The 27736-nt window shown below is 40.0% G+C and overlaps 1 protein-coding gene across 1 annotated transcript in view; it reads right to left on the reverse strand.

The window, feature by feature from the left end:
• Positions 1 to 1156: 1156 nt before the first annotated feature.
• The window catches only part of RAB3C (RAB3C, member RAS oncogene family), a 132146-nt gene continuing 105566 nt past the window's right edge, over positions 1157 to 27736 (reverse strand). The window contains exons 4-5 of the mRNA XM_030968421.1: positions 20852 to 20976; positions 1157 to 9293 (exon numbers count right to left, since the gene is read on the reverse strand). Of these exons, the coding sequence (XP_030824281.1) occupies positions 9106 to 9293; positions 20852 to 20976 (313 nt within the window). The 3' untranslated portion in view covers positions 1157 to 9105. The remainder of the gene's footprint in view (positions 9294 to 20851; positions 20977 to 27736) is intronic.

Consider the following 27736-nt stretch of genomic DNA (forward strand, 5'->3'; position numbering starts at 1 on the left):
AGTCTAGTTCTTTAAAAGTTTCAACATGTTTAAAATAAAACCAGTTTAAAAATTCTCTCATTCCAAGGTATCCATCAGAAACCTTCTGTTTTTGCCCTGCTATTCTCCTCTTACACCTCATTTTCTTGTCTTCCACTCTCCCTAATACACAGAGCAAGTACATTAGGGCCAATCTCAGAGAGCAATGGAATGGGGGAGGCAGATGAAAAAGACACTACCTTTGCCAAAATCCGGAAGGAATGATGGAGTTTCATTCTCAGACATGATTTGATGACAAGAGTCCATGCTGCAAAGAGGTGCTCTACATGTGAGGGCAGTGAGCTGCACCAATAGACCCTTCAGCAAAAACTTGTCTAGAGATATAGGATCACAAACAGCAAGCAAGGAAGCACTCAGTGTTGCTAGAAAATTAAGCAATTATCATGAGATACTTTGCAGATGAGATGTAAATATACTAGAGAAAATAGGGGGACTTGGCAGGAACACAGTAAAACAGTGAGAAGGGATATGTGCTAAAGGAGTTTATAGGTAGATACCTGATCACAGGAACTGGGGGGGACAGGGGATGGTGCCACCTGATCAACAGATTGAATGAAGATTAGGATTTATGTGGAGGAAAAATAAATTCGGGGGTCACAGCAGGATTCAAGCTAGCACAAGTGTGTGTGTAAATTTTGGAAAAAGCAAAAACTGGACAGTGATGCATCATAATTTGTGTGAAATAACCGCCCACCACAACTGCGATGGTGCATTTGAACTAAGATTACAGGATCAAGTAATAACAGCGTCCAAAAAGCACATATACTGTTAAGCAGTTTAGACAGTGAAAAATCAAAAGAAAAAACTTTGCCCTATTTTAAAGGGTCAGCTTAGAGGTAGTGTGCTTTTGTAAGGGAAATGTCTAACAAATCTTTCTCCTTCAGACTATTAGGGCAAAGTCCCCAGTGAATTCTGTGGAATTTGTAAAGAGCTACAGTCACCAGTGCTACTGAGAGGATATTAGTGAAATGAATTATTGCAGATGTGGCGGTATCTTTGTCAATCATTTATTCAAAACTGAAGTTTTTCTTTTCCAATTTTAGTAAGATAAAGGAAATAAATGAAGGGAGAGGGGTGGAGTGTAAGACCATATCACCACAACTGAGATATTCATGAATATAGTCTCTTGAATATTTATTGTAATTGCAAAAGGAAAAAAAAAAATTCAGCAAAAAAAATTAAACAAAGAAAATCCACTTGGTATACAGAAGTCACATACAAAAAGAATATCCAATGGAATACACATGGTTGCTACGTCAGCACAGAATTAAAACTCTCCATGTGGATAAAACTTGTACTGAACATTTAGACAAGAGCTCCCATGGATTTATGGAGAAGATTCACAAAATTTATCACCCAGCAGCATTTCAGCTAACATATTTTTTAAAACCACAGTAGCTATATTGCAGTAAGAGTTGGGGGAGAAGGCACAGATTGAGTCTCACCCCCTCACAAAGGTATCCTAAACACATCAATTTTTCCTCAAGAACAGTTCAGCAAACAAGTTGGTTTGAGAGAACCAGAACAGCTACATGTTATCAAGGAAAGCATTTATTTTTGTCTGTGTAATCACACGCCTGTGAGTAATTATAAAAAAACTAGGTGAAATTATCTGCCAGCCCTTGAACTGTCAGGTCACTTAACAACAAAAGGTTTAGGGAGTCCTGTAGCAGGCTGTACATTTCCATTTTAGTGGTACTTCATATTCTGACTCTTACTTTGTTGTTCAGCAACAATGATGCCAAGAATTTCCTTTTCATACTAAGCAATCCCAAATTTCTCTCTACATACATTTTCATTTCACTCTTGGTGTATAGAATTTTGCAGAAATTTTAATGGCATTAGGTAAAAAGAAGTTTTTTAAGGACTTTTCAGGTCATTGCAAGTACTGTCATGTGCTACTTAATGCAATTTGGCTACTTTGCTTTCTCAGAGAATGTATTTGATGACATCAGAAAGGAAATCCTTGATATCGGTTTTCAGTAGGTCTTAAAATTTCATTTTTTTGCAGATCAAGTAAATTAAAAAAAAAAACAAAATAAAGGAACAAAAAACCATAATTTATTAAACCTCACATATTGTCACAAAAATGCATCAGATAAAATTTAAAATCTACTTCTGTACCTTTTAGCATGGTACTAATGAATATATGGTTTTTTTAGGAAAATTGTCTGGCAAAACCAATTCCCCAATTCTTCCCCATGGCCCAGACTCAGTGGCCTGTCTCTGTTTAGTAAATTCCCAATGCAGATGACACATGCCTTTGAAGCTGGAGATTTAGCAAAAATTAACAGAATGAGCTTTTCTGTAGGCTCTATGGGCACAGCTGGGAATCCATGACAGATCAGTGATTCAGGGTTTAAGGTCCCAAATGTACCCAAGGGTGCTGCTGAGTACTGATGGCCTTGCTCATGTTCTTAGAAAGCCATCAGAATTATGTAAGTAAGTAGGAATAAATAAATTATTGGATGTCCCCTTTTAGTTTCATGGTCAGATTCTGACCTGCATTTTGTTTCCATTTGTACCTTAGCTTTATTCCTAATACTGGAAATGCCGAACTTTGAAGGCCATGTAAAAATGCAGCAAAGAATGTGGGTCAGTATCTTTAAGGAGGTATCTTCCATCTTTAGTATCTAGAGAAGTTAAGAAACTTAATTGTCAAAACTGACCAATTAAGGTCACCTTCCACTCTGCTATGCTATTGACTGTGACCTTGAAGCTGTTTGCAAACATGCTAAACTGGGGCACCAACCAAAGTCTGACAAGTCATCTGCAAGAATATTGGGTACTCCTATTTATTATTTCAGGTAAGTATTATGAGTTAACTGTATCAGATTAAAGAAAACATGTCCACATGATATTATGTAATACAGGCAGACAGAGCATGTAACTCTTTAAGAATAAATAATTAGCTCACCATAAATGCTGAGCCCTAACAGGTTCTCTTAATGCTTCTAGAGAACATGCTTTAAAAAATATAGGCAGACAGTTTATAAATGGTTTAAAGCATTTTCTGATGGAAGGCCTGTCCCACTAGTGTTGGTGTAACATGACAATTCTCAAAAAAGGACACTCAGAACTCTAAAAGTAAAATTGACATGCACTTGCAGTAAACATACAAATATCTTTAACCATAGTCTCATATATGAAAAATAGCTGAAGTTACGTAAGAATATTCTTACACTACACTGGTAAAGTGTTTACTATATAATATTTCTACAAGACGTGTACATTTACTAGAAATCTTAAGCCACACAGGCATCATCAACAGCTTATCACACATACCTGATGCTTCTCCCTTTCACACAAGTTTATATACACTGAGTAAATAATTAAATATTGCACTTATTGGCCCATGATTCCTCAGTTTTGAGGTATTCAAAAATAGAAAAAATATCTATTTTTATAACATTTTTTTCATGCAACATGTAAGACATTTGAAATACACAAATGCTAGTATATAAGTTACACATTGTGACGGTCCAACAGAGTCACAACACATCTGACATTACTGACAAAATACCAAACAGGAGTTACAGCACAAACATTTCATATATCACTAGTTGCAGGTACATGTCAGAATTACTTGAGGAGATTTATCACCAGAAGTGGTAAAGAATGTCTATCTCACCTTCACTTTTGTGTGTTACAGGTGAATCTGAAATTAGGGGAAATCAGGACTTTTGCTTCCCCCCAGATCAGATACCAAGTACCTTATTGTACAAATGACAAGCCATCTGCCTCTGCTGGAACCATGGTTAATAAACTTCTGGTCTTCAAATGTAACACATTTGATTTCCAGCAGTAATGACAATTTAAGGATAAATTTGGGAAAAGTGGCACTGAATATAAACAAGTAACAGTGGGAAATGAATGAGTATCAAAGATGCACTACTGTATATATGTGCATATAATATGTGTGTAGTCACAAATTCTGCTTCACTGAACACCCATGGATAAGCAAAAGGGAAAAAAAAAGCTTAATTTGCAAAGGTGAACTACATTTACCCCTAAATAAAACTGGTAGAGTTCATTTGAATAATTGAAATATGTTGCCTTTTCAAATGAGACTGGAAAAGTGATCAACCTTGGAGAATCTGGAGTCAGAATGTATGGATCAATGGTGCAAATAACAAGAACTTATTTCCCTGTTGGTATAAGTGAAGATATGTTGCTAAACCCCCTGAGGATATCTCTATGAGGCTTCAAACTCATGGTGCCACATTGCTAAATCTGTCATGCTAAAGAACTAGGCTTATACATTGTGAGTCTGTATGAAACAGGCCAAGGAGGAATCAGGTTGTCATCAGAACTGAAATCTAGTGATGCCTGTAAAAATGTAAATAATAAAACTTACTTCTCTAAAAAAAATATAGAAAACAGTAGCTTGGGAGCGGTGGAGTTTGTAAGGGGGTTTCTCTTGGAATGCAATTGCAACATCATTTGTCTGCTCCAAAGAAACAAATGCACAACCACCAAATGTAGAATTTTTGCTACTTTTTTTCCCCCCCATAAAAATGGCAAATTTAATGCATTCTCAAAGTTAGGATCAAACTCCAGCAAATTTTGTGCATCCTGAAATAACACTTCATTTCGGAAATAAAGAAGATGCAGGTGGTACAGCTGAGCTGAGCAGACTGGGGAGAAAATTTAATCTTTCAAACTAGTGCTCTGGAAAAGGCCACATAGATGTAGTTGCTCAGGTAATTTCTCTAGGTGTTGCATTAAGTATAAGCACAAAGGAACAAACAATTCCAGCTTAGAGTCACTTACACAGCTGTTCAGAGAGAAAGAGTATTTTCTGACAGAAAATTAGGCTAGTTCACATTTATTTAAAACACCAAATGAACAAGTCTAAATAAACTCACCACCACCACACAAAAATAACAGACACAGTATTAAGTCAGTTGCACTTGTAACTTGTGAACATGAACTCTTAAAAGAATCAAAAACATGCATCTGAATGTTGAACCCAGCAGGGCTGGCTAGCTGTTCGTCAGGTTGCTGCCCGAGGCACCGCAGGAACCAGACAATCCCCATGTTCCTGGGTGCTCCCGAGGGATTTTCTGACCAGTATCTTGAAGGTGCAGAAAGCAGCACATTGTCAGAGCATGATAAGGCTGGTGCATGGCCCATGCACAGGATTAGCCTGCTGCTATAAGCTTTAGTCTAGATCATAACTCAGAAAAAGGATTGTATAGTATTAGTTCAGCTTCAGCTGGCACTATGTAGCTCAGGATTCTCTGCCCAAAGGCATCTCATCTCTCAGATTTAAAATACTCTGTGTATTAACTGCTGCATCTCACCAAGTGGATAAATCTCTGCTGAAGGGGGTATCTATGGCTGGACCAATGATTTGCTGTGACATTCAGTCTTATTTCTATGTTGAAAGTACAACAAGTTAATGCAAGGTGTGAAAGAACTTTTTCACTTTTTCACTTGTGATGAGGCTGAAAGTAGTTTTGTTCCTGCTATCCCAGTTTCCATCTGAGCCCTCCCTTCTTCCATCACAAAATATAGTGCTTTGTAGCCTGGTACGTGATATAGGTGAAGAACAAAGCGTTGATAGTTTAAATTTAGGCCCTTGATCAAGTTGCAACAGGTTCTTAAAAAATGTTCAGCCTACCTGGATTTAAGAAAATTGCAGTTCTATCCTGTAAGTCAAGAGGAGCTGAACCAGATTGACACAGGCTGCTGTTGGATATTCTATCCCATAGGAGGCCAAGGGATAATTTTACATAGAGTGAAAATTCTAACATTGCTAGTCCCCTCAGAATTCTTGGAATATTTGAGGAAGGCATGGTAAGTTACTTCTCAAAAGCTTTTCTGTCTTTACTGTTTCTCTACAAAAGGTAAGTTCTAATCGAGAAAGGTACTGAGATCATGATGCTTATGATCTAAATGTGACCAACTTTATAGAAGAAAACTCAATATTGCTGTGAAGCATGTGACTGCAAAAGCCAGCCTGTGATGGAAAATCAAAACCTACTTTTTCCCACAGCAGGTAACCCAGTTTGGAAAGCAAAAGCCTGCTTGAACTTTCACACATTTTCAATTTCAGAGAAAGCCATGATAGGATAAATTTGTTTTGATGGGACCACAACAGGTCACCCTTTCCAAACTTCTACTCAAAATAGTGTCAGCTGAGAGGGCTGAGTGGTTTTCCCAGGGTTTAAGTCTCATCTTGAAAAACTCCAAGTATTTTATTTGAACATTTTAAAAATTAATCTGACTCAACTCCATGACAATGTCTGAGTGTTAGTGCCAAGTTTGGAAGAGGTTTTAGGTACAGACTCATTCTCTGCTGCTGTATTTCAGATAAGCTTTTTTCTTTTAACATACTTTAGCACTCTAAGGAACAACACTACACTGACAGCTGCTTCCCTCAGCCACCCCATCTCATGCAGAAGGCCAAATATATGTGGAGGCCTAGCAGGTTAGTTGCCTCAGAAACTTGAAGCAGGGGCTCTCCTTAGATTTTGCTGCTACTCTTCTGCCCAGACTCCTGATGCAAAATGAAAAGCAATTAATTAATCCCATTTATGTACAGAACTTTTAATCTATCACTCAATTTGTTTGAAAAGATATATGCTAATAATGTATTTCTACCACCAAGTCTAAACGATCATAGCCAGGCAGGAAGGGTCTAAATTCATTGCAATGGATACAAGCAAAGTGTGACTGCAGCAAGGGACACCTTGAAGTCTTTTTTCCTGATTGCACTGTGCACAGGAGATGACAACATCTCAGAGCAAAGCTAGAAGAATACTTGCAATTCTTGCCAAGCTGCATGATTCAGGATATGGCCAAAATCCTTGACAACTTGATTATGTCTCTCTCCTGCTCACCTGAGATGTTTCAGACTAATAATACAACCTAAGACTCATCTAAATAACTTGAGAGCAGAAGCTGAATTCTGTCTCACGGCTTTCCTGCTCCTTCTCGGGCAGGAGTCACTGACATAACAAGAAACACACGGAAAACTGCCCAGCAGCCATCTCAAATGAAGCTTGATCAACTTTGTACTGCTTTTGTTTTTTCCAATCAGCTGGCACCTAGGGTGCAAAAATGTACCAGGGAAACTCTCTCAGCACACTTAGCAACATGCTGTCTTAAATGGGGGAGGGAAAAAAAAGCACCCTAGAGAAAGAAAGAATCATTGTTTGCACAGCACATACCTCTTCCACCTGGCTGGTCTGCCACTCTAAAAAGGAAGGTGCTTTCTCTTCACGGAGGTAAATCAGTCTCCATGTCTACTAGGGGGAAAACTGCCTAAATAAACTAGCTAACAGGACAGACATGGTTTAAAAACCCAGACTGAAGACGGCATTGATTAATTTAAGTTAGGCAGCCCAGGTAGAACCCTCCTGGCATGTCCTTTTTACATATGTCTAAATGCCTTGTTTGGAAGTAACTTTTATTGTGTCAAAGTGTATTTAGATTATTTAATAAAATTTTTTTAAAGTGGCCATTTTCTCTTAGTGTGTATGTATCCTAGTGAGTTATGTATCAGGAGTTACATAAGTTACCTTCAAAAAACATAAACTGTAAAGAAGGATTTCTTTGCAGTTGTGAGTTATTCAGTGTACTATGTGTTACTTCCTTTTATTTTATTTTTCAGATTTTTCCCATTGCTGACAGTTTAAAAATATCAGCCTTATCTTAAATTCTGTCTAATTGGAAAAACAAAATAATCAGGGCTTCTTCAGTTATGCTGCTTAGTTAAAAAAGGTCACTATGATGTAAGTAAAGTAGTTTTACAAAGTACTTCAGGACACAGATGTAAGAAACTTCCACCAATTACTAGAGGAGTAAAAACTGTAAAATATAACTATTTTAACACTTTACCATAAAAGAATTTGTGTACTTTATTCTGCTACCTTCACAGTTTTTTGCTGATCTCTTCAATGTATTCAGCCTAAGATTAGAAATGTTGACAATTTTTTATTATTCCTAAAGTTTTAAAAATCCTAATTCTCCTGCCAAAAGAAAAAGGAAAAAAAAATCAGGTCAAACTTCAGTTCACTGACACCATCAGCATTTCTGCAATAGGTCTGAGTAAAATAGAGACATTTATAGCCATTGTGGTTGTAGCTGTCTCAGTGACTGAATGGGAGATGAAATTTCTGAAAATTGAAGCATGCAGGTTTGACAGCAATGTGACAAGGCAGCTTTTGGCTATGAACAACCAAACACAATGGATTTGGCTCTGTCAGACATAATATAGGACTGTATTGTTAATGTCTCATGCAGGCAGACATGGAAAGAGCTAAATAGCCTTCTACTACAGGGGTAGGTAAGACTGGGATTTCCATAATGATGGAATGAGAAATTAATTCTAGTTTCAGAAGATTATTAGCTAGGCATGCAGCTCCTATGTAAAAGCAAATACACTAGCTGTCTAAACAGGATGAAGTACCTAATATTTCTGAGTCTCTGGACTGAATATCCACATCCAGTTGGAAATTGTTGATGAAGAGTTGGGAATTTTGATGGCTTTGGGCCCAGGACCGAACTTCTGATTTCTGCAGTTTTCAGTCAGCCAGGATGTGTAACATAGTGAGTGTGGATTTTACAAGGCAAGGTGCTCAGGAAGTGTCCCTTGTACAAGTGATCTGGTAGAAGGAGGGATTTGCTCACTACAGGAATACTTCTAAATTCATTTTCAATCAGGAAAATATACAAGTGGCATCAGGAAGCTAAGTCAAAACACCCTGACCACTACCCTAAAAATTCAACTATGTAACTTGAAACCAATGAAGTGAGAGACAACTATAGGCAAACATGGTCTGAGGACATGGCACCAGCTGAAGTGTGACACAAAATAGTAAAAAGAAAAGATAAATTAATATGCACCCTGCATGCAAAAGCCAGGTTCTAATATATGGATCATCCTTTTAGACTAAAAACTGCTCCATCCCCATATGCATATCGAAACAGCTGATGTAAAACAAGACTGTTCTCCAAAAGAAATTAATAAGACAGTATAAATAAAGGCATATAGACCATTCATAAATACTCTGTTGGCAATAGAACACACTGGAGCTGCCTTTGCTGATAGCTGCATTAGCAGCTGCAGTTGGGCTGCTGTGGAGGAGGGGTGTCCTTCAGCTGTGTGTTCTGGTTGCTGGCAGCAATGGTGGGATTCGTCTCCAGACTTTCTGACATTTTGTCACAGATGATATCCACAAGTCGCTCAAACGTCTGCTTGACATTAATGTTTTCCTTGGCACTTGTTTCAAAAAATTCAAATCCTAAGAAAATAAAGAACATGTTTATGTTCTAGGCATGTTTTGGTATCTCCAATAAACATACAAACTTCTCTTGAGCAAGAGACACTCAGAAAGGAAACTCATGAGAGCGCACATATGAAAGAAGAGCAGTTAAAATTGAAACACAACCAGAGTAAGTACACTAGTGCTACTGGCTTTATACAAGGCTGGATGAAGTCAGGACCACTCCAAATATATTCCCTTAGAAAAAATTCTACTTAACACATTTTAATCTAAAACTTAATACTTGTTTCAGAGAATTATTTTAGGAAAGCCCTGTATGTACAGTCATTGGGAAAAAGTAATCTGCTGCTCCACCTCTAACTATTATGTTCCTCTAAGCATGTTTCAGTTGGAAAGAACTATTTCCATTGTGTTATTGAGGTGGTGGCAAAAAATAAAATAATGCTTGCAAAAGTACAGGTAAAAAACCAAGCAAGACAAGAAAAGACTTTTGCAATTTGACAGTTACTAAAGTTAGATATGAAAACATGGGATCAAAGGGATTCCCAATTCCAGAAACAGAACTAATAAAAAACAAAAAAAAACCCCAAGTAACATAAATGTGTGTAAGGAGGAAAACATCTTAATTTGTGCAGAAGGAGTTTTTATCTATTCATTCCCAATGAATAGCCCAAAGGCAAAAACCATAGCTATCCTTAGCCCTTAAGGGGCACTGGAAGTTTTTGTAGAGTGAAGACAGCTGTTCTAAGCCCTCCAGAGACAGTTTTCCTAAGTTCTCCTCTCTGCCTCCATTTGTACCACATCTCACCTCCCACATGTGTCTCATTCATCTAGGCCAGGTTTGCAGCTTGGCAGTCAGCCTGCAACCTAGAAAGCTTCTGCCAGAGCTGGGTCTTCCAGCATGCTTGTTTCCTTTGCAAAGCATTTGTGTTCTTTAATTTATTGTTTTCTAGGACTTTTCCCACATTTTTCCCAAATTAAGACATTGTTCACCCATTCCCTGATAATTCAGAACTTTCTTCTATTCCTGTCTTTCCACTACCTATGGGTTCAACATTTTATTTACAAAACATCTGATTCACTGGTAGCTTTACAGAAGCCTTTGGACAGTCTGCCTTACCCTTTGCATAACTATTGTGATTCCTTCTGATTAAATCTGAATATTAATGTGCAATTACCATAATCTTTAAGCATGAGAAAAATCCCTGACAGAAAATTTCAATTACTTGAAATTCCTGGCAGAAGGACAGAAAACAAATCTTTGTGGGTCTGGTGGTTTGGTTTGATTTTTTGAATGTTTTGTTTTATTCTGTTCTGAAAGGCCACATGAAATTTAAATGCAAATACTTTGGTCACATTAGTATTATGTATTCAGTATGCCATCTAAACAGAATCTAATCTACACATTCAGTCCTATAACCATTGTCTATGCAGCTTTTGCAATTTGAGTTCTACCCTAGAATTACTGCAGATAATTATATTTAGCTTGACATGATAACCCAGCAAGAAGTCATAAACAATGTACAAACTCAACTCTGCTCTGAATTTTTTTTGTATTTTTGATTTATGTAAGGTGCTGTACTGAAGTGTCACAAAGCACTAAAATGTTTAAATGCATAGAAGCTAAGCACTGGCAAAAGTTATGTTCATAGGGAGATTAGATAAAAAGAGCTACAAATATTGTACAGGGATTTATTTGGTCATATGACTTCTGTTATTGTCAGGAAGAAGTGGAAGTGTAAGCTCACCAGTATGACAATACATTGCCATAAAAAGTTTTCCATTCCACATTTCTCTGCAAAGCAGGAAAACTGTGAATAATAAAAGACCTTCTACAAAAATTACATACAAGGATATAGTTTTAATCTATAAGATGCTGCTTTAGTTTAGCTTTGCTTGCACATTTCCTTTGTTCTAAACTAGAAGGAAAATTAGGAAAGACAGTGTAGCATCACTTGCTGGTGGCTTTGGCCCTCCTGCAGAGCTCCATGCAGGAGAAAGCTGTTCAGATCATTTGGGAGCTGCTTGGAGAAAGGAAGATCCTCCACAATTTCAGTATGCTGTGTTGAAACCCAGATGCAGCCCCAGCCCAGCAATGCAATCAAGAATTTTCCACAGCTCCTAGTGTCTTCTCCACAGGAAGGAGGAAGAGAGCAGCTGTTCCACAGAGGAGCAAGCAGAATCATAGGGCAGAAGGGTTGAGTAACAATGGGGGAATGGTGCACCAAAGCTTGGGAGATGATAGGAAGAACACTGAATCTAAAGAACATTTAGGAGGGGAGCAGTTTTTACAGCTATAAAGGTGGAATAATGAGCACATCAGATGATAATGAAATAGCAGATATCATATCTAGGTAAGAAATCTAGACAGGGAAAAGCAGAAAATGAAAGGGAAAGAGTCACAGAGAGGAGGCTTATGTCAAGAACTACTGTCACAAGGATAAGATCAAGAAAAGAGGCCCACTATCTTGGTGAGGATGTTTTGCACGAGAACATCATGCGAAATTTACAAGGCACCCATTCTCCAGATTAAATGGAGGATTACAGTGTGTCAAGCACAAAATAATTGATTCAAATAAAATACTCTGGAGTTTTCTATGGAATTTCAGATATGATTTCAATATAAGAAGGAAATTGCAGTCATAGCAGTGATGTAGTTGCATATCAGGCTATGAGGGTATTCCATCAATTTGGACATTAATTGCCTGGACCTGCTGAGCTAGGCTTTGCTGCATAGATGAAGCAATGGACAGAGAAAGTGGTAGAGCACCCTCTCCACAATAAAACTAATGCTATATTTTTTACTGGAACTGTTAGGTGGGAATTTTGAACAGTCTGGGAAATTAGCCCAAAGAGCTCCTTCTGTGTATAGACCTATGATAGGTGCTTTTTATATGCTTGAATGTGCAAATAAACATCCATCTTCCCAAGAACAGAATGGGGCATACATGTGAGCTCCTTCCAGGCAGTTCCTGCTGTAAAACAGATGCAGCTGCACATAGGTAAGACACTGTTCTCACAGGTGCAGAAATGGTAACACAAAAGAGTCTTTTTCTTAACTAAGACAGTTAAGAAAATCTTTGTGCAGTTTCTGGTAATCACTGTCAAAGCATCGTGGTATGTACTGAGCAAGTAGGAGACCAGCTGGATTACAGAAATTCAGCAGGAGTTCAGAATCTCTCTGATGCAGCCAAAGACACCATTACAAAGACCCTTGCAAGAGTGGCTCCTGCAGGCACTCAAAACAGCAACTGATTGTCCTGGGCAAGGGATTCAATTTCTCATGGGAGCACTACCTTGTGCAAGATCCCCCAACCAATCAGGTTGGTTCTTTTGTTTAACCAAAACCCTGCCTGTGGAACAGTTTCAAGGAGCCATACAGAATTTTTCCTAGCAGATTGTTCTTGGAATCAGGGCTAGAACTCTCTTTGTTTTCATTTTCTTATGGAATATTTTGCAGATCTTTTTTCCCCATGGCACCTCCTTCTCTACTGACTCATCTTGCAACTATTTTACTAATGGCTCTTAAACACCCTAAGCTTCATAAATCCCTGGGATGGACAGCCTAAATTCTATGACTTTTAATACTTTTGTCAGTTTTTTTTTCCACTGCTCATTATTAATTGAGATAAAATATTTTCTATGGGGCATAAGTATGAAGCGAGGCAGCTATCTGGTGCTGCCCAGGGAAGCAGAGCTCAAAGAACACCATGTTCCCACCACCTGTGATGATCTGTACTGCTGATGTGGATGAGGCCAGGCAGAGGAGATTATTGCAAAGACATGACAAGCCCAAGAGGTAAGTGGATAGGTCAGGCAGAACAGAGCTGAAACTCAGAAAACCCAACACACCCAAGTGTTGCCTGAACATATGTACAAAGTGTGTGGAACATGGAATATGATATTTTGTGTTTAATTCTGTTAATTAATTCTGTTAATTCTGTTTTTCTTTGCTGATTCCCTCTTTCCCTATTACTGACTCAAAGAAGGCTGGCGAGCTCTTGGCAGCTCCTACAGAGCACTGCAGCAGCAGAGCTAGACAGGGCACTGGCACGGTTCTGTTGTTCACCTGGTGATCTACAACATGCACAGAGCATTTAGATGGCTTTCCTGAATCATGCACACAGCCAGAATTACTGACTTTGTACCCTCTCTGCCTCACATGTGTGCTGGCTCTATAGAGGCTCCTTCATAACTGCTCATTGACACTTGTTTATGTCTGCTTTCAAAACATAGGAAAGGAAAAAAAGCCCAGAAAGCACAGTCATATGCAAAGAGAAGAACATTCTGCACCCTCTCATCTTCCTGAGAAAACATGACATCAAGAGCACAGGCTAGACAGCAAACTTTAAGAACATTTCCACAGACAATACAGACAAGATCTAGGCTGATGTTGATCAGGAGGCATTTTGGTTTCAGAGTGTTTTTCTACAATAAAGACAATTTAATTTATCACCCCATATGTTACATTTTACAGATGTCCACAAGGGTATGTTCCCTCACTAACTATCCTTCTAAATTTTCATGAAGACAAGCTTGAGCTGTGGTCCTTAGGGCTGCTTTTGCCAGTGTCTTGTTCAATCCAGAATTGCGAGCAGTAGTAGGAGACAGCAGCATCAGAGCAAGAAATGGCTGCAGGAAGCTGCTCCCTTTGTAAGAGTAGGGCATAAAAGGCAACCTTCAGGAAGTCACAGGAATTCATAATTTAACAATATCAATGTATATAAAAGAGAGGTGTTAATAAGGCCTTATCTTCTTAAAATTGCATCCTGTAGGTAGTTCTGAGCATGCACTGGCAGGCACTTACCTTCTTGCTGCTATGAATAGTATCTAACAAGTTTTGCATTCACATTACAGGCTGTCAGTCAAGGCAATTGCAAGACCTTTCTCCTCTGCTCAGACGTCCACTTCCTCAGAACTGTCAATATATTTTAGTCAAAGAGAGAAAGGATACACATGGCATGACTGAAAGGTCATCTCTCCTAGGAAGCTGGGCTGAAAGTAGCTGGAGACCACTGCTGTTCCTCAAACTATCTCCTACATCAGCAACTATCTGGTTATAGCAGCAGTTCTGGTTTGCTGTGCTTTGCTCTTTAGATCAATAGGATGGTATCTCTGCTGTCCTAACAAGCCCAAGTGCTGGACTACGATCAGAAAATTATTAAAACAACATTAAGCCTCAGAACAACAGGCTGCTAATATTATCTCAGTGAAGAGCAGTGCTCTATCACCATTCAAGATAGAGAATTAAAAGGAAGATAAACATTATTATCAGAAATGCTAAGGTATTTATCCAGTCTTTAGGATGGCTGAATTTATTAACAACAACAAAGCTAAAGGCGGACTGCCAGCTGTGGTAGAATGGGCAGACCCAAGGGGCTGCTACTGGTCATGCTCTAGCTAGCATCTCATTTTCCAGTCTTTCAGAACAGAAGGTTTCATATAAATTCCAGTTGTATTGATTTTGATTGTCGTTTCTAGATACCTTTTAAATGAGTGCATTTGGGCAATAAATTAGATTTCCGGCAAAGATTTTTTTTGGGTGCGTGTTTACAGGAGACATGGGCTGAGCAACCCTTGCTCCTCATTGTTATTAAATAACTTTGCTGTAATGCAGCTCCCAGTATGTGAAAGCAATGGCAGGTTGGCTTTCCTCTCAGTAAAAGAACATCCTGGGGACAGGAGCCTGTAATTGCTCTGCCAATACCCTGTCTGTGTTGTAGCTAAACAGAAGACTGGTATTTGTCAGTGCTGTCAGTCTGTCTCTTTCCCCTGGAACTAACATTTGCCCATTAAAAAAAAAGCTAAAAAAACAGTGCAGGATGGAAGTTTGAACCAGCATATTGCAGCACAACCCAATTATTTTCATTGTTAATGCAAATTTAGAGGCAGCCATATGTCTGTGCTCTCTAAGCTGTGGGTGACCCTGCCTTGTGCACCACAGCCTCCAGTCAGCCACAGAGGCAAAACAGAACTTGCTGTTCTAGCAAACTGTGTGTGCTGAGGTGTCAGTTCCCACTTGGTTCCTGATTTACATGCCAAAATTACAGCACTAAAAATGCCTCTTCAGTTCAGTGCCTAAACTCACAGCTGCCTGGTACACACAGCATGCCCACAGATGCCTAAGGCATGTGCCTCCCCCCAGGACTCCTACCCCTGGCCAGTGAAGGTGCACCCCAGTCCTGATGCTGGGGAGCTGCTGCCTTGTGCCCCAGCCCTGGAAGGATTCAGAAACCATTCCCATTCCTGTTCCTGTTCCATCTCAGCAGCAGGTCTGCTCTTGCAGGCTGGGTCTGACCACCACAATTGCACACTCTGTAGGACCTGACACCAACACTGACAAATGCCCCCCTTTCAGGCTTACTGGCATGCTAAATGGTTTAATTTGAAGATGTGTATTCACAACTCAACCCTGTCTCTGTTGTCTCCCTGGCAAAACCATTACCTACACAAATATATGAGCCAAGAACAAAATGAAAACTAGTCAGGGGAGGATGATTCTGTTTGGAGGAAGAATTTTTGTTCTTGCTTTTGTTAGAAATCGTTGTCAAAGCACTGGGAATCAAGAGGAGGAGAGAGAGAAAAAAATGAAGTAGAAATAAGAGAAAAATAAAGAAAAAAAATAAGGAAGAAGAAGAAGAAGAAGAAGAAGAAGAAGAAGAAGAAGAAGAAGAAGAAGAAGAAGAAGAAGAAGGGAGGGAGGGAGGGAGGGAGGGGAGGGGAGGGGGGAGGGGAGGGAGGGGGAGGGAAGGGGAGGGGAGGGAAGGAAGGAAGGAAGGGAAGGGAAGGAAGGAAGGGAAGGAAGGAAGGGAAGGAAGGAAGGAAGGGAAGGGAAGGAAGGAAGGGAAGGAAGGGAAGGGAAGGAAGGGAAGGAAGGGAAGGGAAGGGAAGGGAAGGGAAGGGAAGGGGGAAGGGAAGGGAAGGAAGGAAGGAGGAAGGGAGGGGAAGGGAGGAAGGAGGGAGGGAGGAGAGGAAAGAGGAGGAAAGGGAGGAAGGGAGGAAGGGAGGAAGGGAGGAAGGAAGGAAGGAAGGAAGGAAGGAAGGAAGGAAGGAAGGAAGGAAGGAAGGAAGGAAGGAAGGAAGGAAGGAAGGAAGGAAGGAAGGAAGGAAGGAAGGAAGGAAGGAAGGAAGGAAGGAAGGAAGGAAGGAAGGAAGGAAGGAAGGAAGGAAGGAAGGAAGGAAGGTGAAAGTAAAGACTTAAAGGAGGAGGTCACCCAAATGAGAAGAGAAAATATGGAGATAAGGTATGTAAAAATTACCAACTGTCTGAGTGACAAGCTGTGGAGGTGCATTGAAGTCACAGGCACTGCTGACCATGACACACATAATATTCAGAGGCCTTTGCAGGTTCTCTGAATACAGTGTGAGGCCTGGTTTCTGCTGCCCCCGGCAGAAGAGAACGTGAAAGCTCACCCAGAAAGGGCCTGTTTAATATTGTTTTCTGACATTGTATGTTGGCCTCTAGGAGAAATAGGATGCCTGTATAAATTTAGAAAACAGACAAGTGCAACCTAGGGCATGCTTAGATATGATGAATGCCCCCAGCCATGGTCAATCCTTCATGGCAAAGCGTAAGAACCTGAGAAACCAAAGAACACATAAAAGTTGATGTATCTAGTTAACAGGCACAGTAGAATGTCCCAAATATATGGAAAAACTGTATGTCAAACTGGATATGCAGCTATCCATTTCCCTGTGCAGTTATTCAGACTCTATTCAAAGGCCTGTGCACACCTCTCCCTGTTAATCCTTAGCTGGAATGTAGATTACAATACCCCTATATAATATGGGCTGTGGATAGAAGAAACAAGACATCAAGTCACCTGTGACTCCTTTTATTTCTCATCTGACAATTAACACCAAACTTGTATAAAGGTATGAGTTTTGCTGAAAGGCATGAGAGCAATATCTCAGAAAACTGTGTGAGCAATTCAGCTGGCAAGAGTGCATGCATTTTGCTCACAAGAAGTTCCAACTCTTGTTTTACTAAAATGCTTTAAAGCATGTAAGTGCTGACTATATTTCTATTCACCCCATAGCCAATCCATGTACTGCTCAGAGCAAATATTCCTGAAGACAGAAAATATCATAAGAATTATATTCCATACCCTTATTTGTTAATGATTAGTGAATAAACTTCTTTAAATGCATTTGCTGTCATTACCAAATCAATAACAACCTTGTATTAATTATTTCTCTCTACTGGCTGGTTTGTCACATTTCTACACATTCTTGGAATAATATTTATATGAGGAAAAGTTATGTGACTTTATTTGATCTCATCTATTTTCATTTCATTCTGACCTTAACCTGTTAATGATGCTATTGTGTCAAACAACCATGAACTGATTTCTGAAAAAAAAACCACTTTAAAAAAGTACTGAATAGGATGATAAGAAATGACTAATGTATGTCTATGTGTCTTTATGCCTGGAACAATTAAATATTCTGGGAATTACCTTATGGAGAAAAAATGAATATGACAAAGCTCTCTGAAACCCACTGAGGTACAGAGCAGTTAACAGCAAACAATTGTATACTGTTTGTAAGAATATAACAGTGAAGAAAAATAAAATTAAACTATCAGGCGGCCAATTCAAAGGAGCAATAGATAACAGATAAACTGTGCATATTTAAAGGATGTTGTGGGTGGTATGATTCTATATGTCTTCAAAGACATCATTGTACAAATCCACAGAAAAAAATTACAAAAGGCCTATTGAATATAAATGTATTCCATTTGGTTCATGACAACCACAAATATAATTTTCTATGGTCAGAGAAAGCATCACTGCATGTTTGCCAGTTCACATCTTTTACAAAATACCTACAACACTGCTTGTAGCTATGATCCATAGTGATACTGCCAGTGTCATGTTATTAACAATAAATTAAAAAAAATCTTAAAAGCAAACATGACAGACTCTGACCTCATAAAGATGCTGTAATTCTTCTTCAAGGTCAGATCTGAGTTACCAACTATTCCTTCATTCTTTTGTGAACTTTGGGTAGTGCCATGAAAAAGGTATGCAGATGTACCACAGGATAGTTGTCTCATTCAGCAGACCTCCTTCAACAGTAATGAGACTTATTGTTGGTTCTTTTAAACTCCTTGTTTGGGTTACACTTGAGAAAACAGCCAGCACAGAGATTTAAATAAATGAATGATTATACCTTGTTATTAAACTTTAAGGCCACACTTTTCAGAGTGGTCAGGAGCCAAAAGGAGTCTCCATTTTCCAATAACACTGTTCTCAACAGAACACCATGTTCCCCAGAGGGTTAAACTCCCAGTGCTCTTTTTGACCTTCTGAATATTCACCCCAGAAGGTGCATGTGTTCATTTTCTCAGGGACTTCAAGTAAACAAGGGCTGAAAATAAAACCACACTTGAGAACAGAGGGTGTCACAGTCTAGTTTTTGTACAGGACTCATGAATCTTATTGGCTTGTGTCTGTGATCAGCACTGTGTTCAAAGGGCTCACAGTTTTAAAATGTCTGGCTGGACAGAAAAATCTATATTGTTATTTTTAAAACTTGTCTGTAAGAGATGTTATCAATTTACTGCCAGAGAAACAAAAGACAGTCCCATGTGTATAACAAAATAGGTGCCCTCCAAACCAGCCAGCAAGGCCAGTGCACTTACTGCAGTTAAGGAAAAGTCTTCTGCTGCTCCTGACATCACCTCACCCACTCTCGGGGCAGACTTAAGAAATTATTGCAGCTGTACAGGAAGCATGTAAACATTTGCGTGTGCCGTCTGACTACAGTAAGTGACTGAATCCGAGACACAAGTTATCTAATACAATAATCTACCCTTGAGATAGCCACAGGATATATATCCGAGGAAAGAAACCCCCTGAGTAGATAAATATGGAAATAGAGGATAATCTTCTTCCATAAAGATTGAATTTTAAACCCCAGGAGTTAGAATTTGCTTTAAAGACTGAAACATGAGTTTTGTTATCTATTTCATTACCCTTTTTTCTTTTTTTCAAGCATTGGTTATTACATCTGAGGATTCTTGACTGTAAAACATGCAAAGTTCTTCTTGTCTTGATAAATTTATGACCTTGGGGATGTGTGTCAATTCATTGCATTGATTTATTTTTTTAAAAGGAATATGGTTCAAGGCATAGAAATTCAGATTTTTTATGTGACTTTAAAGACATTTCAAACTCTATAGTGAAAATTTATGGTTGTTGCTAAATGTTTCAACACCTTGTCAAAATTCATGGTAAAAGTATACAGTTAGATTTTTGGGATCTCTTTGTCCAGTGAATACATATTCCTATCTCCTAATACAATGAGTAAACATTAGAAATGGGAAGAACATATATAGAAAAAAATATATAAAAATATAACAGGTATTTCTGCAAAGATAAATATCCTCTGTTAATGGTTTGGTTGCAAGCAGTTTGAGAACTCAATTATTTACAAATATCGGTAAGTTTTCAGATATAACCTTCTGTTAAATATTTCCTGTCATCTTCCAAAGAGTAACTTACAGTAATCATTAACATATTCTTTCAAGGAATTATTTTACACATATGCAGCACTTATTAAGACAGATTCAATAGGAAGATATGTGACTCTGATAAAATTGTTTACCAGGAAAAGTAATTGTACAAGTGGAAAACAGTATTTTTTAAAAAATAAGATCATTGACCTATGAATATACATGATTTAAGAACCACCAGCATGAGATTAGATCCCCGATTAAGACATCCTTTCATCTACCTATCTATATAGGAATAGTCACAAGGAGATCTTGGTTACACATATTTTGACCAGATTGAGCTTTTACTACACAGAGTTTTAAAAACAATAACAAATCCATGCCCATAATTTATGATTCCCTGTATGTAAATTGACCTCTAACAATGCTAGAGTTTGATTTACACACCTGCTGAGCTTACTGTCCAGAGATCAGGAAATTAGAAGGAAAAAAGAGGCTGGGTATTAGTATTACAGTGATGCTCTGGAGATTTGCCATTAAAGTTTGGCCAGTGTCACTCCAAAAACATTTCATGGTAGGAAAGGATAACACTGTTGTGTAGAAACAGAAAAACAAAGGTGCTCACAGCTTGGCAATTTTCTGTCTGTACAGAATCTGCTTCCCAGAGGGAGATCTTATGAAACAAGTTCATATCTACTGTTCTGTGAATGTACAGTAGATCAGTGGATGAAGTGTTAGCAGTGGGAGTGGAGTTGGACAGCAGCATATTTCTGTTCTGGATTACTGGTATTGCTAATCATAACCCAAATCTACTCAAGTTGCAAAAAGATCTAGTAAGCTTTTTCTGCAATATCTCCTTTCTTATCTTTTTTTTTTCTTTTTTCTTTTTTTTTTTCAGGGGATAGGAAAAAGAACCCCTTGCTTGGGGTTTTTTGATTTACTTGTTTTCTTGCTCCATGTCAAAAAGGCTGTAGAAATAAAAGGAAAGCAGTGCGTGACTATTCCTTTACAATGAATGTGTCATGAACATGTATTTGCAAGTTCTGTAAGCTATGAATTAAATTAATTTGTGCATTCTCACAAACAACCACAAAGCTTTTGTTGTGTCATTTCTTACCAAGTTGCTCTGCTAAATGTTTTCCCCTCTCAGTGAAGATTACCCGTTCATCCTCCATGTCACATTTGTTGCCAACCAAAATAACCTGGGCATTATCCCAAGAGTACGTTTTGATTTGAGTTGACCTTAAAAGAGAAAGGGAGAGAGAGGAGTCAAAGCAAAGCAAGTTCACCTTAATTTCAAGCAGAGTTGCAAAAAAGACAAAAGAGACAATACTGATTTTGACAACCAGGGTAACATGATTCTGTTTAATTACAGATTTCAAATAAACAAAGGATTATCTGTCAGGTATTACTGTTACAGAGATAGTATCAACACAGGGTTTACTTTTGCTTGCTGAAAATAATATTTTCTCCTGCCATCACCATTCTTCCTTTACTTTTAGAAAGAAGAGATGATACTTTCTCCCATTTTCACATTTTAATACAAACTTTACAATCTAAAAACAGAGCTCTGAAAGAAAATCAGCAATGTATTAATTTCTTATTTTTTACTTTTGAGATCAGGATGTAAATTTAGCAGCAAAACTTCAAAATTTCTGAGCTAGTCTGTCTTCCTTCTGCTGTTCTTTCCAGCACATTCCTCTGCAAGTCTTATCTACCGGAAGGTCAGCAGCACTTCCATTGTGCCTTAAGCCATGGGCAGGGGCTGAGTTTGAACCCTGATTTACCTTCTGTTTAAATTGTACAAGCCTTAGCCATGACTGCAGCTGAATAGAAGTATCCAAGGCCTTAAAACACCCTAGGGACCATGAGTGCTGGTGGTGAAACAGCTTACAGTGCTTTCTTTTAGTGGGAGCGATAATGGGTGACTTGGAACCATACTCGTGGTACCTGTCAGTTTCTGCCTCCCACCATTCTGCTGGTACCCAGTTCTGCTATGTAGGAGGAAAGCTCCATGGCTGTCTCCTGGCTCAGCCAAGGGTGATGCTGCTGGTGCCCTTGATGGTGACACAGGATACAGGAAACTCACTCCAAGCACTTACGCTTTGTCTTGAACTTGTGACTAAGTCTGGCTCTAGGCTCAAAGTTTTTGGTGGTATCAATGGTCAATGGAGAGAGAAAAAGACAGAGAGCATACCTCTTTCTGCCAGCCTGTCCCACACCATTTCCTCCCTCTCTCCCTCCTTGGACAATACAAGGTGCTTAGGAAAGTGGCAATAGAATAGAAATTAACTTCTATAACTACATGGTTATGAGAGGACACCCTGGAAAGGGATCCTGTGGCATATGGTGGACTTTTTTCTCAAAGTCTCTTTGACAAAAGATGAAAAAGGTTCAAAAATCTGTCACCTAAATGTCTTGGAAGCTGGTCTGCATGGGTGCATTTACTAGTGACCCTTTCTCATAACGCAGCCATCATCTCTACTTACTGAGACCCCAGTCTGCAAAGTCTTACATTCAAAAAAAAGATACTGATCTTTTCTAATCTAGTCTGACAACTGATTCTAGTGAAAGACATGAAATGGATCAAATCTCCCCATTTGGCTTTGCTTACTGCAAAACCAGAGGGATGGCCATGGGCAAGAGCTGCTATAGCTATCACTGTGATCCTGGGTCCAATGCCATTGCCTACAGGTTTCCTGCATGAGTCAAAAAAAACCCTCTAGGCCACGTCTGATGGTTTTGCAGTGACAGACAGAGAAATTTAAAGGTAAGAATCACTGCTTTTAGGGATGTTTTACTTAATCACAATGACGAAAAATAAGTTGAGGCAAGTCCCAGACTTTTTGTTCTACAGATTGTTCCCTTGGGCCTGACCTGATCTTTTCTTCAATAAATAGACACTGTGCTACTTTAAATCTGTTTTAATAGTAATTTGAGTAGGTGTAGGGTACTGTGACCAAAAAGAAGTCAAACTTCCCCATACACTTATATTTTACTAAAGATACCATTTCTCAGAAAAAAAAGGAAAACATGCATTCACTTTGGCAGAAATGTCCTTTTGGAATCATGCTGAGTGGTTAAGCAAAGTAGAATTATTATTGTGGTTTTTAACCCAAGCTACATTTGTCACCACAGCAACTTTGCAAATACTAGTACCTCAAATGTCAGAGTATGTTAGTCCATTAAGGACTCTAAAAGAGCTTAGCTCTGAACAATTATCAGTTGGGAGCCAATTTATTCCCTTTATGTCAGCAGGAAATCAAATATATTTCTAAAGCAAAATATACAGTACAGATATTAAGCTTTACTTATTAAGGAATTACTTACATAATCTGTAAAGTTGAAATAGAATAAACTGATGAAGAAATATCATCACACAACTTTAAAGAGCATTCATTCAGCCATGTTTTGCAGACTTTGCTTCCAGAGCTTTACATGAGTTTCTTTCATTAAGAATGTAAGGTCCCTTCATTTTACTGCAGCCAGATGTGATTTATTTATTCTACAACTACAAATCTGTGCATTCAAATTCTTCTCATTACTAAAGCAACTTATTTTATTAATAGACATTTTCTAATCTGTCTTGCTTTTGTCTCATCTTCTAGTTATATTTTTTTTAAGTAACAAGAAATCTTGTCCTTGCAAACAAATCCAAAGGCTTCTATTTTGCAAACAACTCAGTAGAGCAGAAATATAACTGACTGAAAATTAGTCAAATGTATTCGCATCCAACACCACATCAGCAGAAGCTTGATTCAAAGGATATAATAGGCTTATCACTGTTATGTTTTCTTTTAGACATATAGTTCCACTATTGGCCTCTGTAGGTCTTGATTCCCACAGCTCTCCACCAAAGCCAACACATAGGTCACTTGAAAAAAAAAAAGAGATTTTGCTGTTCCTTGCATACAAGGAAAAAATAACCAAGGTTTCTGATTAATCCAAAACACAAACTGTTGTCCTTGTAAAGAACTTCAGCTTCAGGAAGATTGAAGACAGGAATAGGCAAAGACAGTGTTTGCAGTAAGCTGAAAAAGACATTTCTTGTTCACTCTCAGTGACCTGCTGTATGTCAATAGTAATTTACCCTGTAAATCTTTCCCTTTCTAGTTTTATGGTAGGCAGGCAATCTGCATCATGCTTGAATTTTTATAATGTATAGACTCCAGAGGGGCAGATTAATGGAGGAGTGCAATGATCCATTACTTTCCATGATTAACACCATGCTTGTTCTCACTGTACTGCAATTCTACCAGCCCCTTGTCAAAAAAGAGCTGAATGCAAACAAAAGTAATGTTTTTGACTTATCTTAAAACAGAGAGATCTTCAAATAACTGCCCAGGCAGCAATGGCAAGGGGCCTGCAAGTGCTGTTGGTCAGCTTGCAAGGAGTGCTGTGCAGTGTGACAGAGTGGGGTTCAGGAACGTGCAGCCCCAGCTGGCTGAGGCAGCTGAGATGCTGGAAAAAAAGGTAGATAGCACAGAGCAATATGGGGGAGCTGCTCTGATGTCACTGCTGAGGAAACCAGACTGTTCACATTAGATTAGGTGATAAAAGCTTATCTATACATCCAAAAGAAGCACAGAGAGATTGTGGCAGGAGAGAGAGCCCAAATAATTTCCTGGCCCTGCCTGCTCTCAGGCCTATTGCAGGAAACATCAGATTATCCAAAGCCTATGTACACTATCCTGGTGGAGCAGGAGTGTGCTAAAGCAGATTACCAAATTAACTCAGAAAAGTACCACATCCAGGTCTGTTTCAATGTTGTTCCAAGTAAATCCCAGCCCCACTGTCCAGCATGAAACCCATCACTGCAAATCAATACTGGAGGCTTATGTCCAGGTGCCAGAAACTGAGGAAACTGGGATCCAGGGGCAGCTACTGGGCAGATTGAGGTTATGAGCCCAGCTGATGGAGGGAGGCACAATGTGTATGTCTGCACAGATACACATTCTCATGAATGGACCTTGATGCTGCACTGTTTTGGAGGGGAGGAGTGCGAGGATGATGATGCTCTTGGTGTTTGTGGGAGCTCTCTGGGGAGTCCTGGGTGTTTTTGTCCGCAATGTGTTTGCATGTGGTCATGAGTATATGCACATATATGTGCTGTATCTTTGTGAGTTATGTGCACATGGCCTGCTGGGAATAGATCTTCAACCTCACTACTCAATATATATCAGGTTGCACCCACTGCTGGTGTATCTTGAGTTTACTCTGAATATCTCTTCAGATGATCACTTTTTAGTAACTCACCTATGTCCAGGGCAAATATTCATATAACCTGGAATAGTCTCTAGTATGTTTTCACCCTCAGACCACATGGAAGGCAAGCAAATATATTCAGTAAAGACATAGGGTAAATATAAGCCCATAGGTAAATAAAAGTCCATAGGGTAAATATACCAGGAATATGAACTTTTAGAGAGCCTCAATCTATTCACCACTCTGGACCAAGTCCTCCAAGGATGCTTGCCTACCATAAAGAGGCTGATTGTACAGGGTTTTTAGATTAATTATGAAGTAAGTCAGATGCACAAACAGCAAGATAAACACCCTAACCAACATGTTCCAGAGGGGGCTATGTATGATGCTTATTCCAGCAAGTTCAGGAAACATGTTGTACTTCTGATGTTTTGATTATGAAAGGAGTACTCAATGAATTGGGGTGCATCATCTTGCCAGGAAAAAGGAATAAAAAACTCCAAAGCTATGCAAAAAACTTCAAACAAGCCAAAACCAAATTTAAAAAAAAAACTCTACCCAACTGTTTGGGTTTTTTTTGAAATTAATGTTGAGTGCACTGATTAATCCTTAAAATTCTCCTGTTTTTCTCTACAGCATGGTGACTGCAAATTCCATTAGCTGAATTATTAGAGGTCACAGTGTAGTGGTGGGATCTCAGGTGGAGCCCAGGTTATCTGTTCTTTCTCAGTTTATTTATTTGGTAAGAGGCAGCATCAGAGAAGCAACTACGAGTTTGGAGGGGTTTCTGAAAGTGTTCAGTGTCCCCAGTTGAACTTCCTGCCTTTATTTTCTAGAGACTGTGCCAAGTGTCCATGCCTCTCTGAGCAGGAAGGGCTGCTCTCCAGCTTTGTCAGGAGACATCATTTTCCTTCTGTAATTGAAGTAAGGAAGGATCTCTTTCCCTCTTCCCCCAGTCTCCATCCTGTGAAATGGGAACACACACCACTGCCCTCTCAAACCCCTAATACAGACAGGGATGGTAAGGGGAAGCTCTGTCATTGACATCTCTTCAGATGATGGAATTATGCCACGAATCCTTTCCCACTCTCCTTGCCTGTGAAGACACTGACACACTTCCTATTCAAGCCAGCTATTCCACAGAGTGAGTCTGAGGTCTCCTTCATACAGCCAAGTGTTTTCTACACTTCAGTGTACACCATATGCTCCATTCTTTTTCCCATGCCCTCTATGTCACCTAAACTCTTATTATTCCCAGCAGTACTGATAGGTTGTGTGCCTAAAGGATGTTCCAGCATCTTGGAGTTTATGTGTTGCGGTGCGCTCGTTTTTCTCATAAGTTATTAATTGTACGGGTTTGTTTTCTGTACGGTTTAATGGTTTGCTCCACCCCCCATCCCTCCTATCTTGTTTTAAAGTTGGTTCATTCCCCGCAGGTCCCTCCCCCGGTTGAGCTAGTTGCTCATGTCACTCTCCCTCTCTCTCTATGTGTCGGCCAATCTGTACGTCAGTTCCCCTGCCTGTCATGTGTACCCACCTCTCTGCAAGTGTGTCAATTACCTTCCAACCCGGCCCACGTTCCAGAGGGTTCTTCTCTGACTGGGTCGGGATTGGTCCTCAGGCCTCGGCCACACCCTCATCCCTCCCCTCCTTGTGTTCTATTAGCCTCATGCTCTGCCTTTCCCCCTATGTGCCCAATCCCTCTTGTGTAGCCTGGATCCTCTCATATTGTATTTAAGCTTGTTACACCCAATTCTCTTTGGCAGATTTCCTCAGCCCCTCCCCAGTTCATCTCTCCCTGTTGGTCAATAAACCAGCGTTGTTTGCTGAGGATTTCTGCTGCCTCCTCTTGTTCACCCGCTGACCTCTCTGGCGGCCTGTTGCTTTCCCTCGCCTCGAGGGTTGAGGCGCGAAGCCGACCACCTCCGCCGTGGGAGGTCGCGACCTCAGGTTGAGAGCCCGCTGGGCCAGTCTCCACCCCGGAGCCGCTGTCCACTGCCACAACTTCAGCCCCTGGGACTGCTGGACCTGTGCTGCCCACCTTCCAGCCGGGAAATTTGGGCAGGAACCCCAGCCGGGCGTGGCGCCCAACGTGGGACCTGAAGAGCCCGAAGACCTTGTGTCCAGGACTCCTTCGGACCTCCGGACGAGCTCTGAGGAGCTCACTGGCCGCTCGCCCGCCCCCGTTGTAGCGGATCTCTGTTCGTGGAGATTGCGCTCCGGGCGATCAGGATCTTCGACTCCGCGCACCAAGGAGCGGATCCGGTCAGCAGGACCAGCTAGCAGCCTTTTTGGTTTCCAGAGCCTTGGATTCGGTAAAGTGCCCATTTCCCCTTTCCCTCGCGCTCCCTCCCCTCCTCCTGGCGGATTGGGGGTGCTGGCGGTTTGGTGTCGGCGGGCTTCCCTTTACCCCCCCTGTCGGTTTTTAGCCCCTTTGCGGGAAATTTCTAGCGCTCCGGTGTGCCGTGTTCGAGCCCCGGAGCAGCTTCTCGGTTGGGTGGCCGCGGCACCCTTGACAGGGGTCTTCAAGGTTCTCTGGTGTTGCGCTTTCTTTAGTTTCTCTTTGTGGGTTGCGGTTGGTCTTTGTTGGGTGAGCCGTCCTTTAACATCAAGATGGGTGCGCGTCTTTCGACAGCTCAGAAGAAGGCGGTTTATAAAGTTATCAGTTATTTAGTTAGTGCAGAGTTACCCTTCAACAAGAAGGAGTTAAAGGTGCTGATGAGGTGGATTTTCTCGAATTTCTCTGGGGCTTCTCCAGAGAACTTCCAAAGCCTCCGTTTTTGGCGGGAAGTACAAA

The sequence above is a fragment of the Camarhynchus parvulus genome, chromosome Z (genome assembly GCF_901933205.1).
Source record: "Camarhynchus parvulus chromosome Z, STF_HiC, whole genome shotgun sequence".
NCBI lineage: Eukaryota > Metazoa > Chordata > Aves > Passeriformes > Thraupidae > Camarhynchus > Camarhynchus parvulus.